At 31.9% G+C, this 25674-nt stretch overlaps 1 protein-coding gene across 2 annotated transcripts in view; it reads right to left on the bottom strand.

The window, feature by feature from the left end:
* Positions 1 to 9527: 9527 nt before the first annotated feature.
* The window catches only part of LOC118183376 (E3 ubiquitin-protein ligase RNF170-like), a 31553-nt gene continuing 15406 nt past the window's right edge, over positions 9528 to 25674 (bottom strand). For both annotated transcript variants that reach the window (XM_035352893.2, XM_035352892.2), the window contains exon 5: positions 9528 to 20940. In XM_035352893.2, the coding sequence (XP_035208784.1) occupies positions 20668 to 20940 (273 nt within the window). In that variant the 3' untranslated portion in view covers positions 9528 to 20667. The remainder of the gene's footprint in view (positions 20941 to 25674) is intronic.

The raw sequence follows: 25674 nt of genomic DNA, 5'->3' as shown, positions 1-25674 counted from the left end.
TTTTACATACTGCTGTGATCTGTAAGAGATGCACGGTGATATTTCAAAATTTGACATCGTTGGAACTGTAGTATCAGAAAGAATTCAGAGCACTTAAGGTTTGTTCGGCTGAAAATATATCAGTAGCCAAAATTCATCAGCAACTTTAAGAAAATTGGAGAACTGTTTTTTTTTTTTTTTTTTTTTTTTTTTAAAGCAAACATCTCTGTTTATCTACAGCACTGATCAGTATTCCACATCTTTATGAAGTTATCTGAGGATAACTTTCTGTCATTTTTTTTGTCTAAGCTGAAATTGAGGCATTGTGCAGATGAACCCATTGTGCTGGATGTTTTGCAGTACGTCCAAGATTTATGCTTATGTAGTAGCATTCACCATAGAACCTGATGAATCTGTTTGATGTTCTTGCTTGACACCAAACAAGGGGTTTTGACCAAGAAATCCTTGCTGGAAACAAGGTGTGACTTAACTGTTTTGTTCTTACCAACAAGAAAATGTCTGTGCAATTGAAACATGGTGCTTCATTGGGGAACTGATTCAAAGAAAATTTAAATTTATACCATGTACTGAAAGAATAATGTCCATTTTCTGGGATCCTTCAAGTCTGATTAAAAAGGACTGGAATTTAGACATACAGTTAACATTGAAAGGAATTTTTCAAGGGCATACAATAAAATGACAAGTGCTGAGCCTTCACTTACATGCTGTACAAATTGTATTGAAGCATCCAGAATATAGGAAAGAATTCACTTTTTGTGATTTGCACAGCTTATATGTTTTAAACAAAGTTTTCTCAGAACACCCTTCATGTGCCATGGTGATCCTTTTGCAGCAGAAAAAATGTGAATGTATGAACAAATTGGTCATACGATCTGAAAATGAGAAATAGTGCTTCACATCATTTATTGCATCACACAAATACATCTAGTGCATATTCCTTTTTCCTACTTAGGCGTAAGTTTTTCCTGATTATCCACATCATAAATTCATATCTACTATTATATCTAGTGGAAAAAGTAATTTGAAGGGAAATTGAAAAAAAAGGAAGTCTTTTGTTGGACTTATTTTCAAAATGCTTGCAATAAATATGTGTAATTTTTAAATGTAAGTTTTTTTTTTTTTTTTTTTTTTTTTGTGCAAGGCATATTTAATTTCTTGATATATTATATAATAGTATGTGCAATTTGCAAAAAGTAAATATTCAGATTTGATAAAAATTGCTTAGCTTAAAAGTTTTTAAAAGCAAATTATTTTGAAAACTTTTGAATAAACACATGCTGATCTTCTATATAATTTATATGTGCATTTTGTTGCAGCATTAGCATTTTGTATACCATTAAGATTAAGTATAAAAGTGACCAAAACATATTTTAATGACATTTAATGATGAGAACAAAACAAAAAATGTATGTATACAATCATATGCAATCTCTATAGTTATTTTACATTAAATTAGACTCATTGATCTGAAAACTAATAACATTTTGAGATTAAAATTTAGGCAGGTAAATGCACAAGATTCCTGTTTAAAAATCTTAGTAAGTCTTCAAATTTTGATTGAAATATTCTAGAACTTCAGAAACTGTTATTATGGATAAGAAAGCTGTTATATGTTCTCAATGAAAATGCTTTCAGTGTTCTTGCAGCCACGTCTTGAAGTTGAAATTCCTGTCTTGCCTACAGAACAAAACTAGCAAAAATTTTCGTTTCACGGACCATAAAAAATGAGGTCAACTAAAGACTGTAATTATGCAGATGTCTTATTTAATAGCATTAAATTTTAATGACTTATTTAATAGCAGTTTTAATATGAAAATTTAATAATCTTGTACAATAAAAAGTAAATATTGCATAAATATAATAGACAATTTCATCCATAAAATATTTTGGGAGGAAAAAGTCTACAATGTACAATGATGTACTAATTTCCTTTCTCTTCTGTTTCAACTAATTGAATTGGGATACAGTTGGAAGGCACAAAGAATGAAAATTATGAGGTGATTTTAATATACAGTGAATATGCATGCACAGAATCTTGTATCTAAGATAGTGAAGTAAGCAATTCGTAAAAGATGATGTATTTCTCATCCTTTTCTTCAGAAAATGCATGGTACTTTGCTGTTAAAAAATAAGAGTTGCCTAACCATTGCCTGTAATTTTCCTCATTTTTTATCATCTGTGTGTATGTATTATGAAAAAAAATCACAGCTATTCTGTACTAAATAGAGGATTATCTGAAATTTTGTAATTGGAAAATTTTCATTATCGCTTCTATAGCTTGCTGTCAGGGGCATATGACCTCATTTCCCAGTGCATAATTGCATTCCGGTTAGTAAACACTGTTTCTGCATTAGAAAAAGGTCAATCAAAAGTTAAAGGCATGCTTAAAGACTAAATTATACTGATTAAAAAATTTGAAGTGTTATTAGCTGTAGTTGAAAAAAGATGAATTTGTATTGAGTAAGAAAAAAAAAAAAAAAACTCAGTGGCACAACAACTCTTAATGAGCCATGGCCGGCAGTGCTCTGATATCTTCTTTCTTGGCCGTGGGCCCTGGGGTACTTGAGCTTCTACCCTGAATAAGTGGTCAGCTTGTTGAGGGCCCCCTAGTTTTTAGTCCCCAAGCAAACTCAGTACTTATTTTATCGACCCACTCAAAAGATGAAAGGTTGAGTCAACCTTGACCAGCTCAGAGATCAAATTCCAGACCTGTGGTGCTGCTATGCAACATGCTAGCCACGACACCGCTGGGTCTCATTGAATAAGAAATCTGAATTAAATAATATATTTTAGTCTGAACCGTAGATATGAAGGGTACACTCACGTGCAAAATTAAGAGAATTTGCACATCATGTCAAATTTCTGAAAAGCTAATTAACAGATTTTAATGAAATTTGGTATGAATGTACATTTATAACAGAGAAAGAGGTGTACCATTCAAACGTCATTTTATATATCTGTGATTCAAGTTCATTGTGCAGGGATGTCCAAATTTCATGTTGTGATATCGAACTGAAATATGGAGTTTGGTCCCCTCTCACAGCCAGACATAGCATACTAAACTGGAGCAATTAAGTAGTCCCTGTGGCAGTCAATCACACTCCTGCAGCAAGGCAGTTTTCAACTCTGGGATGGCAAGATGAAGTTATTCTCCCAAGAGTGTCCAAAATATGCTGTATGGGGTTAAGGTCAGGATATCTGACTAGCCAGTTTCTCCAGCAAATATCCTCACTCAACTATCCTAGGCTGTTTTTAAATATTTTTAGCTCGAACATTAGTCGAAGTTCTCTCAAAATGTGTGTGTATGTATGTAAATATGTGTGTATGTATACAAAATATGGAAGCTTTCAGATTTTTTTCACTTGTTTTGTAAAGTAGTATTTTCAAAGTATTTATACATTACTGAAACTGTTAGTGCATTCCATTTAGTTATGTAATTATTGTTAACTAGTTCTCTCAAATCCTGGTCTCGGACTTCTTCAGTAGTTAAAAGGAGGTTGATTAAATGTATCCATAGGGAAATTCGTTTTATCCTTAAAATCTCAGGCTCATGGGCCTAGTTAAGCATTTTAAACATGTAAATTGAAAGCTATTTAAATACTTCCTCATGCTAAACATCTATTAACATATTTTTCACTCATTGAAATCCTAAAAATTGTATCTTTTTTTGAACATGTGTATATATATATGTAAAATATAAAAAAAATACAATGGCTATGCTCTTTGCGAACCAGCAACCTTTAATTATTTTCTGCAATTCAGGATCTTTCCCTAAGCCAGTACCTTCTAGAACATTCACACCCATTACATAACCTCCTCATATAAGTGCTGCGTCATAAGTTTTTCTACATTTTTCTAGAAGCTATTCTGTTACATAACTTTTCATATAAATGCTGTGTCGTAAATTCTCCGACACATGCCTTCTCGCCTTCGTCCTGCTAACGTTTCCGCTATGCTCCTCTTTCTTTGTTAGAACGTTATGACGTCTTAAAGTCAGTCGTATGTAATAGTTCAATTACTGAATAAGTTATTTGATGAACTCCATCTGGAAAAAGTCATCTGCTCTAAATTTATCACCGATTTTGTTAAAAATTTTTAACGGTAAAACGTTAATTTGCAATCCCGTATCACTAATACTGGGAATTTTTTCCTGTCTAATTTGGACATTCACTTTAAAGTAATATCATTTTTTAACTTCTCTTTTAGGAACCGTGTTATAATTAATATCAGGTAATTGTGGATATCGAATTGGCCGATACGCATACTGTAGAGGTTGGTATTGCACTTGTTGATAATTAAAAGGTCTCACACTACGAAAACTTTGATAAGGAGTGGCTTGCACTGGTCTGGGATAATAGCACCTCGGAACAGTTTGCCTTGGAGAAACAAATTGGTAACTACTATTTCCTAGACCATCCAACGGCATCTGAACTGAAAACAGTTTCCTAGCAAGAGTAATCCAGTCTTTCAGTGTGTGTATTTTTTGCACTGTTAACAGCATTCTTTGAGACTCAGGAAGTCCTTCCACCATTGTGGAATCTGTTAGTTTCAAGCTGGCTCCTAATTTCAACTTATTACAAAAATAAACATCAATGTTATTAAATTTCTCGTATTTTAAAGACACAAAATCACTAAAAGTAACAGATTCCGATGTTGTGAAGTATGTCTCGAAAATATCCTTTATATTGTTCCAGTCTTTATCTAAACAATCATGTAAATAGAGGCCTAAAGCCTCTCCTCTAATACACTGAGAAAACAAATTTCTTTTCCTTTTCTGGAATGTTCTTTGCGGCACATTTCTCTTCAAACAATAGAAGATATTTGTCTATTGGAAAATTTGTACTTGTGCCGTCAAAAATAGGGAATTGAAATTTCATTGTATCCACAATAGCTACGGATTCTTGCTTATCAGTTGACATTTTTGCCATTTTTGAGCGTGTTAGCATTCCAATCACAAAATCTTGAATTTAAGAGTTCGCATACACATCAATTTGAACACTAAATCAATCACTTTAGAAGAACTTGATAAAATGCATAACTTTGGAGACGAGAGAAAGCACTTAAGAATCGCCGGAAAAGAAGCAAAAGCATCAGACGATCACACACTGTCCTTGACCCACTGTTGAATTTAGAAACGCGTTAGAAATAAATCCAGGAGCTTTTTTCCCATGTAGAAGATAAATCCTACTGGCTAATTAATAACATGTAAAATATAAAAAAAATACGATGGCTATGCTCTTTGCGAACCAGCAACCTTTAATTAATTTTCTGCAATTCAGGATCTTCCCCTAAGCCAGTACCTTCTAGAACATTTGCACCCATTACATAACCTCCTCATATAATTGCTGCCTCATAAGTTTTTCTACATTTTTCTAGAAGCTACTCTGTTACATAACCTTTCATATAAATGCTGTGTCATAAGTTCTCCTACACAGATGCCTTCTCGCCTTCGTCCTGCTAACGCTTCCGCTATGCTCTTCTTTCTTTGTTAGAACGTTATGACGTCTTAAAGTTTAAAGTCAGTCGTATGTAATAGTTCAATTACTGAATAAGTTATTTGATGAACTCCATCTGGAAAAAGTCATCAGCTCTAAATTAAAATAAAGATATGCTTGCTGTTAAAAGTGAAAAGTCCTGAGTCGTCATTTTTCTCCGTGCTTCAGTGATTATAGCTTCGTCAACCATCTTCCAGAACATGTAATGGAATAGCCTCACCATTCGCCCACGATGTGTTGGAATAACTGAAAATATTACACATATATATATATATATGAAAATGGAAGGAGTTTATGCTAGGTTGGTTAATTTAATTAAGGCAAAGCCCCTAGGGTCTATCCACTACATCTCTCATATACAGGCAACTCTCTCAGTTATAAAATAATAATAAATAAATAAATAAATAATTCAGAACCAACTACCTACATTTCAAACTTTAATGAATTTATGTGCTTTGGAATGAAGCATTTTAGAGTGGAACTCGTTTATATTATCATTAAGAATAGGGAAGACCTTCAAGAGCACCATTTCACCACAAACATAATTAGAACAAAGTATTTGAGGGTTATCTGACTAAGGTTGCTTTCATGGAAGGCTTTTTAATGAAAAGTGGTTCATATTTACATTACACATGCAAACTCCCATACAGTTGTCCCATTTGGCAGAATTCAAACCCAGGTTGTTCAGTGATTTTGTTGCTTGTCAGCATAACGCAAAGAAGGTAAGTATGTTTTAATGATATTTTTATTTCTGACCTATTATTAAAATTCATCCTTACAGTTGCTCATGAATTACTGTTTTGTATGATATAGTGTAATATATTAGCTTGATTTTTATAGCAATTTTATTTTCATAACCTACAAATCATAAAAGAAAATAAAAATATATTACTGATATATAGAGTTGAAAGAAATCTAACAATATTTACATGTTATTCAAAATAAGATTCAGTACATGAGTACAGTTTATATAGACATATGTGATGAAAGTGTAAAGTTTTGTTTAATCAACATGCATGTTTTGTCACAAGCATTGAAGCTTGTTTTGAAATAATTGTTTCAAGTGTGATTCTTAATGAAAAAGGAGTTTAAATGAGGTTTTCCTGATAAATCTTTATAAGAAATGTTTAATAGAATTTAAACCAGATACCTACTGGTTATTTCAAATATCGATGATTACCAATAACAGGTCTAATATGACCTTCATGAAGAACATTCCTAAGAAAACTGACTCGTGTTACACATTGAAAAAAAAACATGAACGTATCCATGCAACCAGCCTGTTCATCAGCATTTAAACTTGGAACAAATTACCAGTACTCGGTAATCTTATCTTTTGATCAGTGCTGAACTACCAAGTCTAATACAAGGGGTGATCAAATGAAAAGGTACGAAACGACACGGTGGGTAAAAATGTAGACTTTATTCAAAATATACGCCATAGGCCTGAGCACAATGATCCCACTGATGAACAAGCTGCAGGATTCCTTGTTCCCAGAATTCCTGTGGCCGTGACGAGACCCAGTCCTTCACAGTGTCCTTGAGTACGTCGCCCGAGTTGAAGCGCTTCCCTTTCAGGTGTTTCTTCAGTGGACCAAACACATGGAAATTGTAGAGCAGATGGTCCAACATCTCCCACTTGTCCGGTTCCATGTGTGTAACCCTGGAGACGTGTGGACGCACGTTATCATGGAGCAGAACCAGACCCTCCATGAGCAGCCCAGGTCTTTTGTTCTTGATGGACCTGCGTAGGTGTTGGAGTGTCTCACAGTACACATCGGAGTTCATGGTTTTTCTGTGCTCGAAGAATTCCACAAGTAGCGGACCTTAAATGTCGAAAAAGATTATGAGCAACACCTTGCCTGCTGACGGCACGGCTTTGAACTTTTTAGGGGGAGGTGACGACGCATGCTTCCACTGCATGCTGTCCTGCTTTATCTCTGGCTCATAGTGATGGCACCAGGTCTCATCACCTGTGACCATCCGCTCCACGAAAGCAGGGTCTTCCTGATACCGAAACAGAGGTTACAGTGCTAGCCCCATACGCAGTTCCTTTTGCTGGTCGGTGAGCTGCTTCAGAAACCAAGCGGTACACACTTTCCGATATCGCAACCTGTTGTGAACAATTTTCCACACGGTTCCGTGGCTGACATCCACCTTCACAGCCAACATTCGCAATGTGACACGCCGATCACTTCTCGGTTGTCCGCCTTGTCGATGAGATCGCTTGTGATGAGTGTTTGCCTGGCCTGGTCTCGGATCATCACCCACACTCTCAGGGCCTGCACAAAAATGGGCACTCCATTTTCCGACAGACAGGTCAAAGACACATTTCTCCCTGTAAACTGTCACCATCTGGCGATGAATAGCTGCCGGTTTCTCACCTTTTGCTGTCAGAAATCGGATAACACCTCGCTGCTCCTCAGTCGTTGAATTTTGCAATGCGAACGCCATCCTGTCCTCATAATGACTGCCGCAACTGCTCTCTCCTGTGCATGCTCCAATCCCAGTCAGAGCCTCCAATCGCATCCCAAGATGTCTCATTACGTTCTCCCATGGCGGAATATGCAAATATTTAACTGTTACGTTTTTACGTCATTTCGTACCTTTTCATTTGATCACCCCTTGTACTTTCCACAATACCAAATATACATTTTGTAAAGTCCACTAATTTAGATCAACAATTTTTTTTAGTAGGTATGTGCCTCGCTGCATCCATTCTGCATTTTTCAAACACTTTACTTAAACTTTATACTTTACTTTTTTTTATAAAATACTTTACTTTTGCAGGTCACCATATCGATGAATTTTTGACTAATTTTTATCATTACAGAATGAGGAGTTTGGAAAAAATTTAAAATAACTTTGTCATAATGAAACCTTAGTTTGTGTACTTAATTTGATCCTGAAGGTAGTTCATCACCTGAAATATTCATAAACTGAAATAATTTTCCCAGTAAAATGAATTAATCCATTCTTGGATTCCAAGTGACTGCTTAGAAAGGAGTAATTCATAATGCAAAACTGATGTAATTAATTTAATCTAATACATATACAAATATGCCCAACTGGTAAAATGCTAAATGATTCTGACTACTATACTAAAAAACCTGGGTTCAAATCCTGGAAGAGGTAAGGATGTTTGTAAATGTATAGTGTCTTTGTGACATGGGGACACTCAATATACAGTGAGCTGAAAGTCCTTGCAAGATGTTGGTAGTGAGGAAAGACGGGTGGAAGATTCTCAGAGTGCTCTCCTTCAAAATCTAGGGGCACAACTGAACAAAATCTTAATGTCACTCATAAGATGCTTAAGGCTCTTGCCAATGACAAGACAGTCTTACCTCCTTCCTAGGATGAATTTTGTGGGGCTCCTGAATTAAAATTTATCATATCTCCAAAAAGGAAAGTTAACAGAATAAGTAAATAATGAAGGCAACAATTCAAAACACTGTCTGAAAGGGAAATCCTATTCTGTAAAAATATGAGATAACTGATGTCTTTCTGTTTTTTCCCCCTTAACACTGCTAATCCCATCTTCAAAATTATTGTCCTTTTTCCCATTAAAAATTTGTTTAAAGCAAGACATGACATTGTCATTGCAAATATTGTGCTACTACAAATCAAGGTGATGGTGTTCTGTGAACCTTTACATGTCACCCCATTTTATACAAATTTTGTGGGTCAAATAACAAAGAACATTCTCCTTTTTGTATTCTTCTAAAGACATTTCCTCCACTGTATTAACTAGATTTTGCACCATCATTTGTTGCCCACTTGCTTGTTCGTATTTTGAGATATCATTTGTCATCCAAGACATTTTTCATTTGGAAAATTTGTTCATGATCTAAGTATATGGTTATATAGTGTTCAGAGTCCAACAAAAACAAATTCGTGTCCCCTAAATATATTTATTCTATGTCCTAGTCTACAGAATTGAATGCTGCAGTTGAAATTAAAAGCGACTGCATAATTTTATGAAGAGGTTACTATTATGATGGCAAAGATATTTTTGAAAGAAAGAACAGCATGTGTTTTCTTGAAAGATTTATTTAGAAAAATCATTTCACTATACAGCATTAACAGTGATACAACTTCAAAAATACAACACACACTTTTTTTTTTTTTTGATTTGATGACTTTTATAAATAATAAAAGTATTATAAAATTCTGACAAGAAACAAAGTTTTGACAATCTTATGCTACAAAAAGTATGTTACATTAGAAATCTGAAATAATAAGTATCAAATATACTTTAGTTAAACTGTACACTTCGATGCAAGCCTGCTGTCATTTTCTAAAATAATATTCTACATTTAAGTAAATAGCTAGTCCTGCAGGCATTTCTCTTTTATATCTAGTACTGATAATATGATTTTCATTTCAGTATTTGTTATAAAAATAATAAACTTATATAATAATTTGTAAGAAATGTATGCCTAAAGAAAAGAGACCCATGTCTTACTCTCTCAAAATGCATACAATATTTCTTTAAAATTTCTATTAATCCATGATGAGATTTGTGCCTAAATTTTAAAATACATAATTGTTATTTATTAGGAACTGTACATTCAGTGCACCATTTTACATATCTTATTCTCAATGATGCGCAACAGTTTTAAAAAGCTAGTTTTTTTTTTTTTTTTTTTCTTTTTCTTCAAAAAAAAATTGAGAAAATTTTTGAAAGAATGTGCATAAAATTCACCATAAAAATCATAAATTATATAAAACCTGTATGAATCTTCATTAAATTTTATTAACTTCCAATGACAATGACAGATTACCAATGCTTCAACACCTCAAAATTACAGAATTCCAATACAGAAAAAATTAGACTTGATTGCTGAATTTCAAATAAAATTTTTATAAACGCTTCAGTTAAGATTGTAAAATGAGATATGAGGTCTCTGTTAAAATCAGATATAAAAATAGAATGAGTTTATCTTTTTGTTTGCTTTATGAGAAAATGCCTAACAATGTATTCACAAAATAATTAAAAAGGTTCAATCTTCTTTACACATTAAAGATTTTGTTTCGTAATTTATGTGAATTTAATATTCTGATACGTATGGAACAAAATTTGTGATTGTAAAAAACTTTTGATAATATTCAATTTTATATCTGTATATAAAGAAATAAGTAAAGTATTTACATATTAAAACTCTTAAAAGAATATACTGTCACTGCTGCAATAAAATAATGGCTAGAGAAATCAAAATTTGAGTAAAATATACATTTTTGTATGAATCCACTAAAATATTACAAAAGATAGGGAAAAACAAGTAAAAGTATTGTACACTTAATACATGAAAACATTCTTAAAACTAATGATTTTAAATAAAAAACTTATGCATAAAAATTGATATGACTATGAATGTTTAAAATGACAGATTAAACATTTTTTTCATATTTCATAAATTTTGGTATTGAAGTTTAGTTGTTTATTAAGTCTTGGTATTAAGTAAAATACATACTAATATATAATAAATATAATACATACTAATATATAATAGTTTTCTAAATTAAATGGCTAACAAATAATTCATAGTTTATAATAATCTTCAGTTACTCATTTCACCTGATGGAATTTTGTTCTAGGAATTACCCTTGAAAAATAAACTCGAGGATGCAAAATTAATTAAACAATATGAAAATAAAATTATTTAAATATTTGTACAATTTAAGAATAAGTTGGCCTTATATAAAATAAGTTGACCTAATTTTTCCCAAAAAAACTCAGGATTAGAGTTTAATTTTCTCTTGTATTTTCTTTCTTATAGGAGGAGGAAAAGGGGAAATTAACTCTGGTAATAAAAGTGTTCACTTCATAAGCTATTCTAATGAATGAGATCAATTCAGTGAATGAAACAAAATGAAAATGTAGATAATGATAGTTTATTTATTAATTATTCTGTATTAATAATATAACAAAGTTCAACTACTAATATAATATTTGACATGTTAAAATTATTAACAAAGTAAATATGAAACAAACATCTTATTTTCTTAATTATAGTTTGCATCTTTTTTTTAAATCATTTCTCTATATTTAAGAAAAAACTTGAACTAATATTTTTTTGAATAAAAGTTGAGAATGAACAATAAAAGAGATTGCAATGAGTAAATGTAATTCTGATTTTCAATAAATAGTCTAAGACTTTCCAACATAAATTATGCAGTCAGCTAAGAAATGAATGACATAATTCAATTCAAGAAACAGATTTCAGAAGGGAATAAAGGTTTCAAGAGCTTCATGATAATATTCCTTAAGAAACTTATGAAATATAGAAACTTATGAATATAAAGGCAAATACTTATATTATTTTTAACATGCTCTATTAAATTACCACTATTGTGAGATTCTTAAAAGTGCAAAAAGTCCTTATGCATCTGTTAGTTTTATAAAGGAAGGGGGAGAAGATTTCCACTGCTGATTACAACATATTCAAATAAGAGAATTTACAGTTCACGAGCTCGAAACTACGATAATTTAATAAAATAAGCTAAGAATGTCATACCCTGAATTCCCTTTCCACATACATTTTTCAAGATAGCATCCTAAGTAACTCTTAATATAGTTACTTAGGATGTTGTTTTAAACTGCCAGAATGGTATGGTGGTTTAACAAAAATTGAAATCCAAAACCAAGGACGTGGTTTTTACTGCCATGCAAATTGCAAGACTTGTTTGCATGTTATCTTTGCCTTTTTGTAAGTGTAATTTTAGTTATTCCACATAGTGCACCCCGGTTAATATGCTTGATAATGAAATGACAAATGAATGATGAGTTCAGCCCGACAAATGCTTAACCAGCAAATCCATTAATGAGGAAAACAAAAATTAAAGAAAGAAATTTAGTCCTATTTCAAAAATAACTGCTTGTTCTTGAAATTCTTTACTACTGGACATTATTTGTATTCTTTATTGTTTTGTTGTATTATTAATCAGATCAAAACTCATTTTGCATTTGATTTTTGAAAAGACAAAATCATTTGCATTCTAAAGAATGAAACCCAAGCCCAATTCTAAACTGATCAATTTTTGAAAATGTTGCTCATGTTTCAAATTTTTTGGGCATTAACACTTGTCTTATTCTTCACTGCTTTGACTTAAATGTTAGTACAGTCAAAAGTCATTAATCTGGACTCGTCGGGACTTCGGCGATTCCGGATTATCGATTTTTACGGATTATAGATCATCAGTTTAAACCTGGTAAGATGGCATGCAGAAATTCTAAAATTAAAAATATGAAACCGTAATTTATGAAATAAAGAACAATTATGATCTAAAGGATATCAAAATTTACATAAAAAAGCTTAATATTTATTTGTTTACTTTATTAAACATTTCTTTCAATGTAAGTTGTTTAAGTTGCTTCATTTTATGTGATAATACTTTCTCTTTAATTCTATAAACAGACATAATTTTTTGTTCAGTTACAAAGTTCTGCTGTTCAACTCCCGTTAATTGCTGTGCCGAGAATACCGACTAACTTGTCAATCGAAATTTTTTCGTTTTCACTAACCTCTCTGTCACATTCTTCATGTCTTTATCCATTTTTTGCAGCAATTCCACTTTTTGTTTGATGGACATCGAAACATACTTTCGTTTTGTACGATCCTTTGGGAGCTCCAGATTCGGAAATTCTATTTGACATAATCGAAAGTTCAAGTTTACTTTTATAGTATTGCTCTTACAGTCTGCAAAAAATAATAAGCCGGATCCAATTCGAAAATTAAGGAACAACGCAATCATCAACATTAACTGAAATAGATAATTAGATAATTTTAGCTTATACTGTCCGTTATACATAAAACGCGCATGCAAAAACATATTCTGCGCTTGCGCACACGCAAACGCGCAGTCGTAAGAGGTCTTACGCGCACACGTAAACGCCTATGCGCATGTGTCAACGCGGCGCATGCGTAGAAATTTTTTAGCTTTGAGGTCCGGATTATAGATCATTCCGGATTATGGGTGTCCGAATTAACGACTTTTGACTGTTAAGTTAGAAATAAGCATAATTTTGAAAACTAGCAAAGTTGTACACTCATTACGTTATATCGATGCAAGAATGTAAAAAATGTGCAATGCCCTCACCAGGATTCAAACGCTGGATCCCCCGAATATGTTCTTTCCATTACACTACGAAAGCATGTAAGGAGGGAGAAAATACCTTATATACTCCCCTTTTGAAAGCTGCCAAATCCTGGTGGTAACAAATTATCCTCCACCATCTTTTAGTTCGTGAATCGCTTATAGAGTCATTAGGCTATATTGATGCAGCAACATGAAAAATATGCAATGCTCTTGTCGCCGAGATTCGAACTCGACACCTTGTGAATATACATCATATGTGCTTCCAGTTGCACCATGAAGGCATGCAGAAAAGAGGGGAGAAAATACCTTATAAAGTCTAAATATGATTGTAGAGATTTTCCTTCATATGGTTTTGTGAATTTGAATCTCTTTAAAAAATTAACTATAATATTTTTAAAGCATTTAATGCATTATCTTTCTCTCGTGCTTTGCATTAAATGGGAAAATTAAATATATACATATTAAATATATAATTAAATATATACATATATAGACTACAAGAGAAATAATACCCAGGAAAGTAGTTCAAATTTTAGAAGCAAGAGACTTGCATGGGATAATAACTGTGAAACAAAGGCAGAAAAAATTCACATTAAAAAAATAAAATAAGAATAGTAAAAACTAAACTCAGTGGCGCAACAGCCTGCAGGGCCACGAAATCTGCTTTTTTGACCTTGGGCCCTGGAATGCATCAGCATATAACCTGGGCAAGTGGTCCGTTTCTTGCAGGACCCCTAGTGTTTAGCCTCCAAGCGAACTTGGTACTCATTTTATTGACCCATTCAAGGAATGAAAGTCCGAGTCAACCTTGCCCAGCCCTGGGATCGAACCAAAGACCTGTTGTGCAGCTGCACGATTGCTAGTTGTTATATGTATAGTAAATATACTATATGTACAGATCAAAAATTTATATTCCATCTTATGAATGAAACATCAGATAAGGATTATTACATACTGTTGAACCAAAACAAAAAAAAAAAAAAAAAAAAAAAAAAAAAAAAAAAAATCTACATAATAAAATTTAAACTGACAGTTATTTTAATATGAAGCTATATTAAAAATATAAATAAATAAAATATTCCTTTTTACAGGTTATGTTTCATTTCTATGTAGAAAAATCATAAGATATCAATTTCAGTCTTTTCCCAACTTTGCTGCTGAAATTATCTAATTTAATATGCAATTTTTTAATCATTCCTGAGTGCACTGTACTACTAAAGTTTGACTATATTAAACTGCTGATGAAATTAATTTACTAGAAGTTCCTTCATTATGACAGTGTTGGCAGAAATTTTTTAGACGAAATAGCAAGAAAAAATTTTTCAAAAAAAAGTAGCATGTGACATCCGAGATCACGACTTAATGATGTCAGAGATTAGGAAATGTATCCAACAAAGAGAAATATTCTTTATACTCATTTCAATTTATAAATAAGTTAGCTTAATTGGCAACAACATATGGGTTACTTTTGTTGTAAAAACCTAGGCTTACTCATTTATTTATTAAATATAGCAAGGATATAAGTGCTATATGCCGAAGGAAAGATGTGTCCTTTTTCTGAGAAAAAGTCTATTTACATTAAAAGTGGGGTGCAGGGAAAGGAAGACAAACCATGCAGCTACTTCATTTGAAGGTATTTGATACAAGGTCAAACTACCAATGTTAATAGTCTTGCTCATCGCCCACTGGTGAACAATAATAAATCATGATTCAATGAGTTATAAATACGTTCCATAAAAGAAACAACTTTTTTCCCTTGTAATTTTGAATCTCTTCTGACAGATCTGAATGCATACTAATGACATATGTTTTCTAAGTAAGTAGGCATTTCCTCTGTTGTGTTTTAGACAAGCACAAATACTGTTTTCAAAATAAAATTTTACAAGATCCCCTCCTCCCAAATCATAGTTTAAAAGCATATGTTTACTATATGATATTTTAGTAATTTAAACAAGGGAGCTATTGTGATTATTATTGATAAAAAGGAGGCAATATGATACACAGAAAGATTAATATTGAAATTTTCTCAAAAAAAAAGTTAATACTGTATATTTTGTATACAAATCAAAATTCTTGTGCAGATCATTAACTATCTGCAATTTTTATAGTTTTCACCTAAAAACATTTCTAAGTTGCTTTCTGATAATTTATGTCAAGTTGAAAGGCAAAATCATATTATCCGAGGTATTCATTTTTTTTAGCAGTCATAACGCAATTTCTTCTGAAATGTTTTGAGGCAAATGCAATACACATCTGTAGCCACTTTCCTCAAGCAACCACATACATCAACTTGTTTGTACCACATGCATCAACTTCTAAAAGACAAGTTGTTCTGTAGCTGAGTTGTCAGATTTAATCTCTTTCATATAAAACATAAGTAATCTTGTATCAATCTAGAATTCCACATGAATAGTAGTGAACAGCCATCTAAACTGGCAAAATGCAGTTTTGACATACGCACACAAAATGCATATAAATTTTATAACATAGTCAATTCAAATATCTGCACAAAATTTTAATGATAAACTAATCTTTTTAAGAGAATGAAAGATCCTACATCACACAATATCAAGAAGATATGGGGAAAGTATACCATCTACTTCCCCCCCCAAACCCCACAAAGCCCTACTGAAGTTGTGTATAAAATAAACAGTGAAGCAAAAATATTATTATTATCCTGTGTGCCAAGACAAACCACCATTGTGCATGCTTTTAAAAACATAGAATTTGTTAACTGATGCATTAGAAGATTGACTTTTCTATTTAAAAAAAAGTTTTCCTATTTAAGAACAGTTAGTGTACTTTAGTAAAAATTTAATGTTTTCTGTGACTTGCATATTTTGTATATGTATGCATATATAATAATAAATAAAATTTAAATAAGTTCATAAACCAATATGAAATTTATTGAAATTTTTAATTTTGTAAATTTGAGTCATAATCAGTTCAGAAGAACAATGTTCCATTTGCTTTTCTTGTTAAACTACCCCCCTTACCCGATGATGATGCGCTAAGAGATGCAAATTCTGTATTATTTTTACTACTTTTGTGATTCTATTTTCTGCACTCTTTTTTTTTTAACTTTTTTTTTTTTCTTTTCATTTGTACATTTGATTCAAATGCTGGACACTTTTTATTCATAGTGGTTTATTGCATTTGCAAAAAACTTTTATATTTGCCAGCTCCTTGTTCTAGGTTGAATATGTATTGGATTAATATTTTCAATTTTTTCAATTTGTTACATTAAGTTACTGTAACTTACAGTGAAAAATCAGATATTGGTTTATGAACTTCATTTGCATTTATTCACAATGTATGTATATATATATACACACATGAACGCATGTATATGTATACACACACATACATGTAAGATATAACAAAATATGATACTGCTTTAACAATAATTGGCAACCTCAAAATTAACCATTTTAGATTTGGTGCTCCCCCCCTCCCCCCCCCCGAGTTCACCCTTTCTCCAAAAGTTGAGATCTTTCCAAATTACATAACACTGCTCAAAAAAGGTAACTAAAATTAAAATTAACCATTCATGGCTTAGCTTTACAGAGAACATCTACGTGGTATAAATACGGACTTGCGAGGAACTACGTTCCTTTTTTTCTGTCGTCTGCCAAGACAACAATGCTATGCCGCTATGCTTCCCTGCCTAAAATGACGTTGTATCTTTTCATCTGTGTATATAAAAATTTATTGTATTCAATGATGATTGAAAAGTAATTTGTTTGCCAAAGAGATGATTTGAAATGTGTAAAAATAAAGATGGTGATTCGCCGAAATTAGTTTTGTTAATGTCTTCTTCATGCCTTCACCTACACCTTAAAATATTATATACATATACAATGGCTCTGCATTGCAAAGTAGCACTGAAGAGTGACTGCCTTCCAGGGTGTTCTCCTTCAAAATTGGGAACTGGCAGAGCTGTACTTGTATGACAAATTTTGTTTGCAAATGTAATTCAAATGATTTTGTTTTCTCAAGTGTTGGATTATTATTTTTACAAGTTTTGTTTTTAGACTTGATCTATTCAAAAATCTTTTTAAAATTTTCTTATTAATTTCCAGTCTTTTTGAATCTGTCTATGTTTTTCATGCTACAATTTTTGCACTGCTTATTTCGGCCTGGACTCATAGACACGCAGATTATTTTGATTGTTTTTCGAAGTTTATTTTTAAATTTTATACTTTGTGTCCCTGTCAGTTTAGAAAAAGGCTATTTTATTTATTTGCTTCTTTCATTGCACCAACCCCTGATGATGTAAATATCATTTTTTATTTTTGATTTCAACATGCCAAAACAAAACAAAAAAAAAAAAAAAAGAAAAAAGAAAAAAAAAAAAGCTCCAATTACGCATGGGAAGGGGGAACACAAAAATACCCTTGCAACCCGTATTCGTTAAGATTAAAACTCAGGTTGAACTGCTGTAATAATGTATACCATTTCTGGGTCATCATCAGAAGTAAGGAAGTTATGGGGGATATGTTGGGTTGATTGTTTAAGGCAAAGCACACCAGAATTATTTACCAATGGAGAGGGATGTCTTCATGGAGAACCTTCTAAGGGAACTATCTCACATTCACATTATACATGAGATGAGAAAACATGCATGCAGTCAGCCCATTACTGTAATCTGAATCCAGTGTTGACTCAGTGTTTATATCCATTTGGCCTCTGGTAGGTCACATATGGATGCAAACAACTAAATGATGATTGTGTAAAGAGAGGTTTACAAAAAATAAATTTAACTAAATACTTTCAGATGGATTAAAATATAAACTGTTATGAAAGGAAGACTTTTTTTTTTTTTTTCCATGAAATATGCATGACCATCAAAGGAAGAATTCCAAAGATGTGCTGAATTTAATAGGATTTGCAATATATATGCATGTATAACTCTAATATGCCCCCTCAAATTTTTCTTATGAGATTTTTGGATTAAAAACAGCATTAAAGAATAAATTATTTTTACTATAATCATAAAATTCTGAAAATTAAAAGTAAACACAGAGAGCTGGGTTCAAATCCCCGAGAAGGTATGGATGTTTGTAAATGTATACAGTGTGTGCGGCATGGGGACACTCTAAATATGCAGTGAGCCGAAAGTCGAGAGGTTAGTGGTAGGGGAAGAGGAGTGGGAGACCTTCGGACCTGTGCCCCCCCCAGGGTGCTTTCCATCAAAACTGGGGGCAGGATAGAGCTAAATAGCGGTATGGTGCCCAAGGCTGTTGACAATGACAGGCATATCTCACGCTCCTTGCCACAAGGAATTTTGTGGACTTGGGCTGACTATAGGTCAGGCAACTGAGCATCAGTCAACAACAGTAGCTTCTTCCAAACTCTTCAAGACAAAAAGAAACCAAATATCCCAAATTACAACAATAACTAGCGAGTCTGAATATCTTTCAAAACTTCCTTAATTAAAAATTAAACAGTCTTTACACAAAAGAAAGTAATGCCTTAATAACTTAATGGAAATCTCAAATTTGTAAACTTATTTCTGACCAGCTGGCTGCATATTCTAAATGGAAGAGGGGACAAAAAAAAAAAAAAAAAAAAAAAAGATTAGGGTTATGAGAAAAAAACTTTTTTTTTTTTAACTTGTGGAATGAATAGATGAAAATAAAACACTTATATGTACACAACTGTTGAACATACAAATTTTAAAAAATAAAACAAAAAACCCTAAAGGAAAATGGTATAATATTGAAAACTAAATATCATAACACTCCATATCCATTGCATTAACCTTCAGTGACAAAGCTTTTTGAATCTGCTTCTGAAGAACTATATTTAAATAGTATTTAGCAGATAAATTTGTAAAATTAATTGTTTAGTATCTGTTTTCATAAACTTTCATTCATTAAAACAAAATTTAGATCACTAAAGTAATAAGAGAACAAAATATTTTAAATGCTAACATAATATGAACCAAATGACAAAATATCTAAAGGCTGTCAGTGCCACTCAGAGGGGGGGGGGGGAACTTAGTACATTCATTGTGGCAATGGCATGCCTTTGTCCTATTCTTTGTAAATTCTGTGAAAACAAAATAGTATGGACTGGGATGTTCCGAAAAGGTAATAAACAAGTCACTGGATATGTTGTAATATTATGGAAAACAACTTTGTATATAGAATCAGTTACCTCATTGCTAGCACTCAGCCAATATTCTTGGCAGGTAACATATCTCACCCACACCGTATAAGAAATGTTCCATATTTGTTTCTTCAAGAAGTGTTACCAATGTGAGATCATTTATTCTTGAATTTAATCAGTAAAGGGTTCCCCTCCCCAATTTGAAATAATGCAAATTTGAACATTAGTCTAAGTAAGAATTATATGTAAAAAAATGTTTAAAAATTAGAATTAAAAATTCATCTCACATGTACTTTTTCTGTATTTATTTTTAAAAATCTGTTAAGGCACAAATGTGTCGCCCAAATTTATTGAATATTTTGACTTCTTTTTTGCCCACATAAGAAAAATTTATCAACAAAATGCTTTAATACAAAAAGTTATTGCACATTCATTGTTTTGGCTCAATAATTATGATATGCTAAATTCAAATAATATTATTCATTATACATATATATATCACATAAAATTACAGTAATATTAATTAGAAAGTAAGTTTCTTAACCAAGAAACTTAACAAAAATATTCCATAAACTGAAAGCAATTATTTCAAATAAGGAATAAAAAAAATCAAATAAAGCATCCATTTCTGCATTTTTACTAGACATGACTTAATAATAGCAATGACATTTAATATTTTAAATTAGCAATTGCCAGGTACTCCACAGAATGGAATACTAAACATTTGCTAATTTGAAATACTGTCAGTCTATGTAAGATTATCACAACAAGCTGAAAATATTACAGGATAAATAAGTAATATTGACTCACATAACAATTCTATAAATAAGCAGTGCTCACTCATATAATAATTCTGTCTTCAAAAAAGATTTAAAATACGAGTCTAAGCACTTTATAGAATATATTAGCTGAAATTCAGGATTTGCATATATCACATGGTTAATCCTTAAATAATTTGTTACTGATCCTGCCACCGAGTCGCTAAAAATCGTCTATAAATCACCGTTACATAAATTGCAAGTAACAAAACAACAAACATGTCATCCAGTAGACCTAAAATGCCAAATACTGCCTCGGGTATGATATCAAGAGGAGAAATAAGATACATAATTGCTGCCACAAAACACAAAAATATACGTAGCCGGAACATGTACATTAAACCTCCTACTGAGAAAAACTCCGAACTAGCATGGCGCAAAAGTGTAGGTAGATCCCACAAATAGTCCAGCCACTGAAATAAAAGAAAAAACATTTAAAAACTTTGAAATTATGATCAGGAAAACTTGTATATTTAGAAAACCTATTACAACAGACATTACTAGAAAAATTTATAATCAAGAGAACTTCAAATAATTTTAGAACAGTTATTACAATACTTGTTAATATAATAATATAGTCAACTCTGATTAACTGGAAGTGGAGTAATTGGGGCATATCTAAAAAATTTCAAGTTTGTTTATGGTGATAATAACAGATATTATTGGAAAACATGAGAATGAAATATAGCTGTATAAGGAACAAACAAAAAGAAAAATATGTGAAATAACAAAGAGAACCTATAATAGTAAAAACAGCAGATGCTGACATTGTATTTGGAACTTGTACAATACATAACTTAATTATACGTATTCTGATTTAGATTATTTAAATTATAGAATGGCTATCTTTTTAAGGAAAATGACCCCTTTGCAGAGGACTATGAATTAAAAATAAGGGAAACTGGTTCAGAATCACATTATATATGAGAAAAATCATGAAAATTCCCATGGAGATATCAGTGAATTGCGAGCTTAATAATATAATCTGTAATGTATAAACATTGTGCAATAAAAACAAAATGCTTCAAAAAAAATTTACACAATGGCTTTAAATGAGTTCGAACTCAACGACATTGCTCAAATTCTTTTGTACATAATGTTCTTTAATCCCATATATAACTTAATTTCTTATTTTTAATAATGTTTATTCTCTCATTATTTACAATATGTTTTCTTTGTTCTGAATGCATATTTAATTTGTGTAACAAATTCATAATCCAGATTAAATTGCTTTAAAATACAGGTAAACTGTTAACAGTATTTTCCTTTTAATATGGGTTACTTCTCTTTCCTACACTTTTTTTTTAAAGTATTTTTGGATTAGCTATGATTTTGAGTAACCACAGATGTTATTAACCCAGTAAATTGGAAAATGACTGCATATAGTTGATAAAAATTTTTTTAACCCCTTCGAGCCGGGTAGCGAAAATGCGCGCTTATCGCTGAGGCCGGCAGTGTCTTACGCGAGCGTCTCTCTAGGGTCGGGGGCTTTTTTGCTACTAAGCCTAAATCCATGAGTACATTTTTCTATCTCTGATTTCATATAGCAAATCAGCAAATATTTAAATAAGTTTTTAATATCTGAAAGTGACGATATGGAATGATCTAAATTCCAGACCTTCAGATTGCAAGATACTTGTTTTTTTTTTTTTTTTTTGAAATTTTTTTTGTCTGATTTACCAATGCACATTTGATATTTTTTCATAATAAAACGTGATGAGATCCAATTCTTAATTTCACTTCAGCACTAAATTAAATACTTCCACACTAAAGAAACAATCATTTATTAGCATAATTCTTAATGATTACTAATTTCACACTGTAGCGACCTTTTTAATTTAAACATCTCAAACCAAAACATTCTACATCAAAATATCATTGATTTATGCCTAATGAATAATTCATATTCCTGATGCTAACCTGGCAAATAATTATTTCTTTTTTCTTCCATTACCGTATATCAACATGAAGTAGCTTGAGAAATGATTCGTGCATCGATGGCTAATTTTTTTTTTTTTTAAATAGTAACAGAATAACAAAGAGCATGATAATTTTTTATGTTGACATTACACTTGGTGATGACAACAGATTTCAGCTTACTGCACTGTGCTGACAAGGAGAAATTTCTTTCCGCATGCAAAAAAACAGACTTTATCAGCAATACTCATAGGCCAAAAGACTACATTTAGTGCTGTTTAAATTATGAATAAATGATTCCTTATTCAGGTAAGCCAAGGACCAGCACCAGAACTAATGCAGTGGCACCAGGTACCAGGATATGCAGTGGCACCAGGTACCAGTATTTCTTAGGGAAGACAAAATGTTTACAATTTACAGAAACACATAACAACAAAATTAAGGGATAGCAAAATCTTTAGAATTTATGGAAGGCACTGGGATGCAAAATTTTTAGAATTTAGAGAGACACTTAGCAGCGGAATTTAGGAACATCAAAGACTGCGCCGAGCTGCAAAATGTCTAGTGCTGGTCCTGAATAAGCCTTAAATATATGTAGGAATTTATTGGGTTTTAAAGAAAGTTTCCCGCCACAGCAAATATCGTCTGCACAAACAGTTTGTGTTGGCTTGTTTAGTCATATTTTGTCAAATGATTTTTGGCATTTGAAAGAAAGAAACTTGTTTTAGAACACTGTGGCATGAAATTTGCAAAAAAATATTATTATTACATACAAGGTGTCTGAAATGAACAAATCACTCTATCAGATTAGAGCCATCATTTACTTCCAGTTCTGTTGTAAAATGTCAGCTACAGAATGTCTCCAAATTATTTGTACAGCGCTATTCTTCAGTGCGTGATATAAGCAAGGCAAAATTAGCAACATAACATGTCCTAATTCAGAAGTCAAACAACAAACATCAGCGTTATATTTTCAAATTTTCACAGGACTAGTTTCGATGGTTTTACCGAAGCACCATCCTCAGTTGTAAAAGGGCAAATGAGCGAGATAGGATATAATGATTAGATAAGATAGCCTGGACAAGAATAAGCAAGTGACGCCATCTGTTGATGAAACCAGAACTAAAACATAATTTCTTTAAAGGCCGAAGGCAAAGATGGATTGGAATTAGGATCATTAACCAGAACAGAAAGATTTTTTTGAATGTGAAATGCCTCTAGAAAATCCAGTTTTCCAATGGAAGATGTTTTTTGAATAATTTTGGCAGCAGAAAAATTGAAAGTGTGATTTTTGGACCAACAATGTTGAGCAACAGAAGACTTCTGAATGTCTTGTTTGACTTCTGAATTAGTACTTGTTTGGTGTGTCTTAACATGTCTTTAGTCGTTAGTGATACTTATGGAAAATCCTGTCGATCATTTTTGCCTATTAAAGAAAAGACGCCAAACTACAAGATTTTTCACAAAAAATGAAAAAGTCTTCTTCAAACTCTCTGGGTTTGGTGTAACCTTGATTACACGTGTTAGTTATTATTCTTGAGTAAAGACTCCTTTTTTTCCCCTCTATCATGCAATTTTGAAAGAAAAATATTATTAATATTTAAGACCTGCCTACTACAGAAGAGCATGCTGTTCAATATTTCCAATGTTATGGAATCTTACTGGCCTCAAAAAAATGTGTTAATGGCCACGAAATGGCGCCTAGCAAAAATAATTGCTTTTACAGCATATCTCCTTAATAAAAATAATGGAAATTTTTAATGAAAAATTAAATATAAATAAATGATAATATAATAAATTTGAAAGAAAAATAAAACTAGAACTTTTTTTATTGTATTTAGTAAATTTGGGGGGGGGCAGGTTGGTACGATTGGCGCTGTCTCTTGTGGTCGACGGGATTTTTCGTCAGTACCTCGCCAGTCTCATGATATATCGCCAATAGTGTATAAAGGGCATTAGCTAAGCTTTATGATCATTTGAAGGTTTACAGATATCACAGCAAAAAACGAAATTTCCGAATTAATGGAATACACGGAGAAATGGTAATAAATAAAGATGATAGAACAGAAGGTTTTTCACAGTGATGATGCCCCTATCATCAATCAACTAATGCAGAGCGAAATCTGCAGTATAAAGACGGAAAATATCACCACAAATAACAAAGTGACAGAGGGGTTGGTGAAAATGAAAAAAATTTCAACTGACAATTTAATGGGAATTCTCGATACAGTAATTACAGGACTTAACAATGGAACTTTGTAAGTGAAAAAAAAATTAAATGTATCTACAGAATTATCTCAAAAAATGAAGCAACTTAAATAACTTATATTGAAAGAAATGTTTAATAAAGCAAACAATGTTGAGCCTTTTTTTTTTTTTTTTTTGGTGCATGTGTAAAATTTTATTCCTTAAAGTTATAAATGCTTCATTACTTTATAAGCCACTATTTCATATTTTTAATTTTATATTTTCTATTTGTCATCTTACTAAATTTAAACTCATGTTCTAATATCTGAAAAAATAAGGAATCTCCAAAGTCCTGATGAGTTCAGATCTTGGACTATGCACACTGTATTAGATTAAATACAGCATTTTGCTAAAATGTGTTTTCTCATACAAAGTCATACATTTCTATGAAAAATGCTAACTTTTATCATCTATTAATTATACACATGAAATTCTGCCTAAATACTAACTTCCATAAAAACTGTCTGTGCTGCTTTGGATGACCATCCTGTATAAAGAAGGAACTATTAAAAGAAGTTATTCCTAAAAATCCATATTATACAAACTATCAGACTAACTATTTCAAAAACTACAGTACATGAAGAAGACTGGGTATGTAAAATGCTATGTATATGAGCAGAATATGTTTTATTAAGCCTTAGAAAGTTATTCTTTGCTGAAAAAGAAATAAAGATGAGATGTGGATATTACACAATAATGTTACAAGAAAATGATCATGGATGGAGTATAGCAAAAGAACCTCCTTTAATAACATGGATAGGGCAACTGTATCCCAAAAAAAGTAATACTTTGTTATATGGCAAGACTACAAAAAAATTGTATATTATAAATAAGTGCTACCAAACCCTACAATAAATTTGGAAAATTATTATCCCCAAAATGCAGTTTGAAGAGCAGAAATCATAGCAAAGCATCCAGAACTAACAAATTGTCGACGGGCTGTCTTCCAACATGACAATGTTCGTCTGCACATTTCGATACAT

This window comes from Stegodyphus dumicola, chromosome 11 (genome assembly GCF_044657685.1).
Source record: "Stegodyphus dumicola isolate Sdum_Otavi_A_Nest chromosome 11, ASM4465768v1".
Taxonomy (NCBI): Eukaryota; Metazoa; Arthropoda; class Arachnida; order Araneae; family Eresidae; genus Stegodyphus; species Stegodyphus dumicola.
This window is presented reverse-complemented; position numbering and strand designations above follow the sequence as displayed.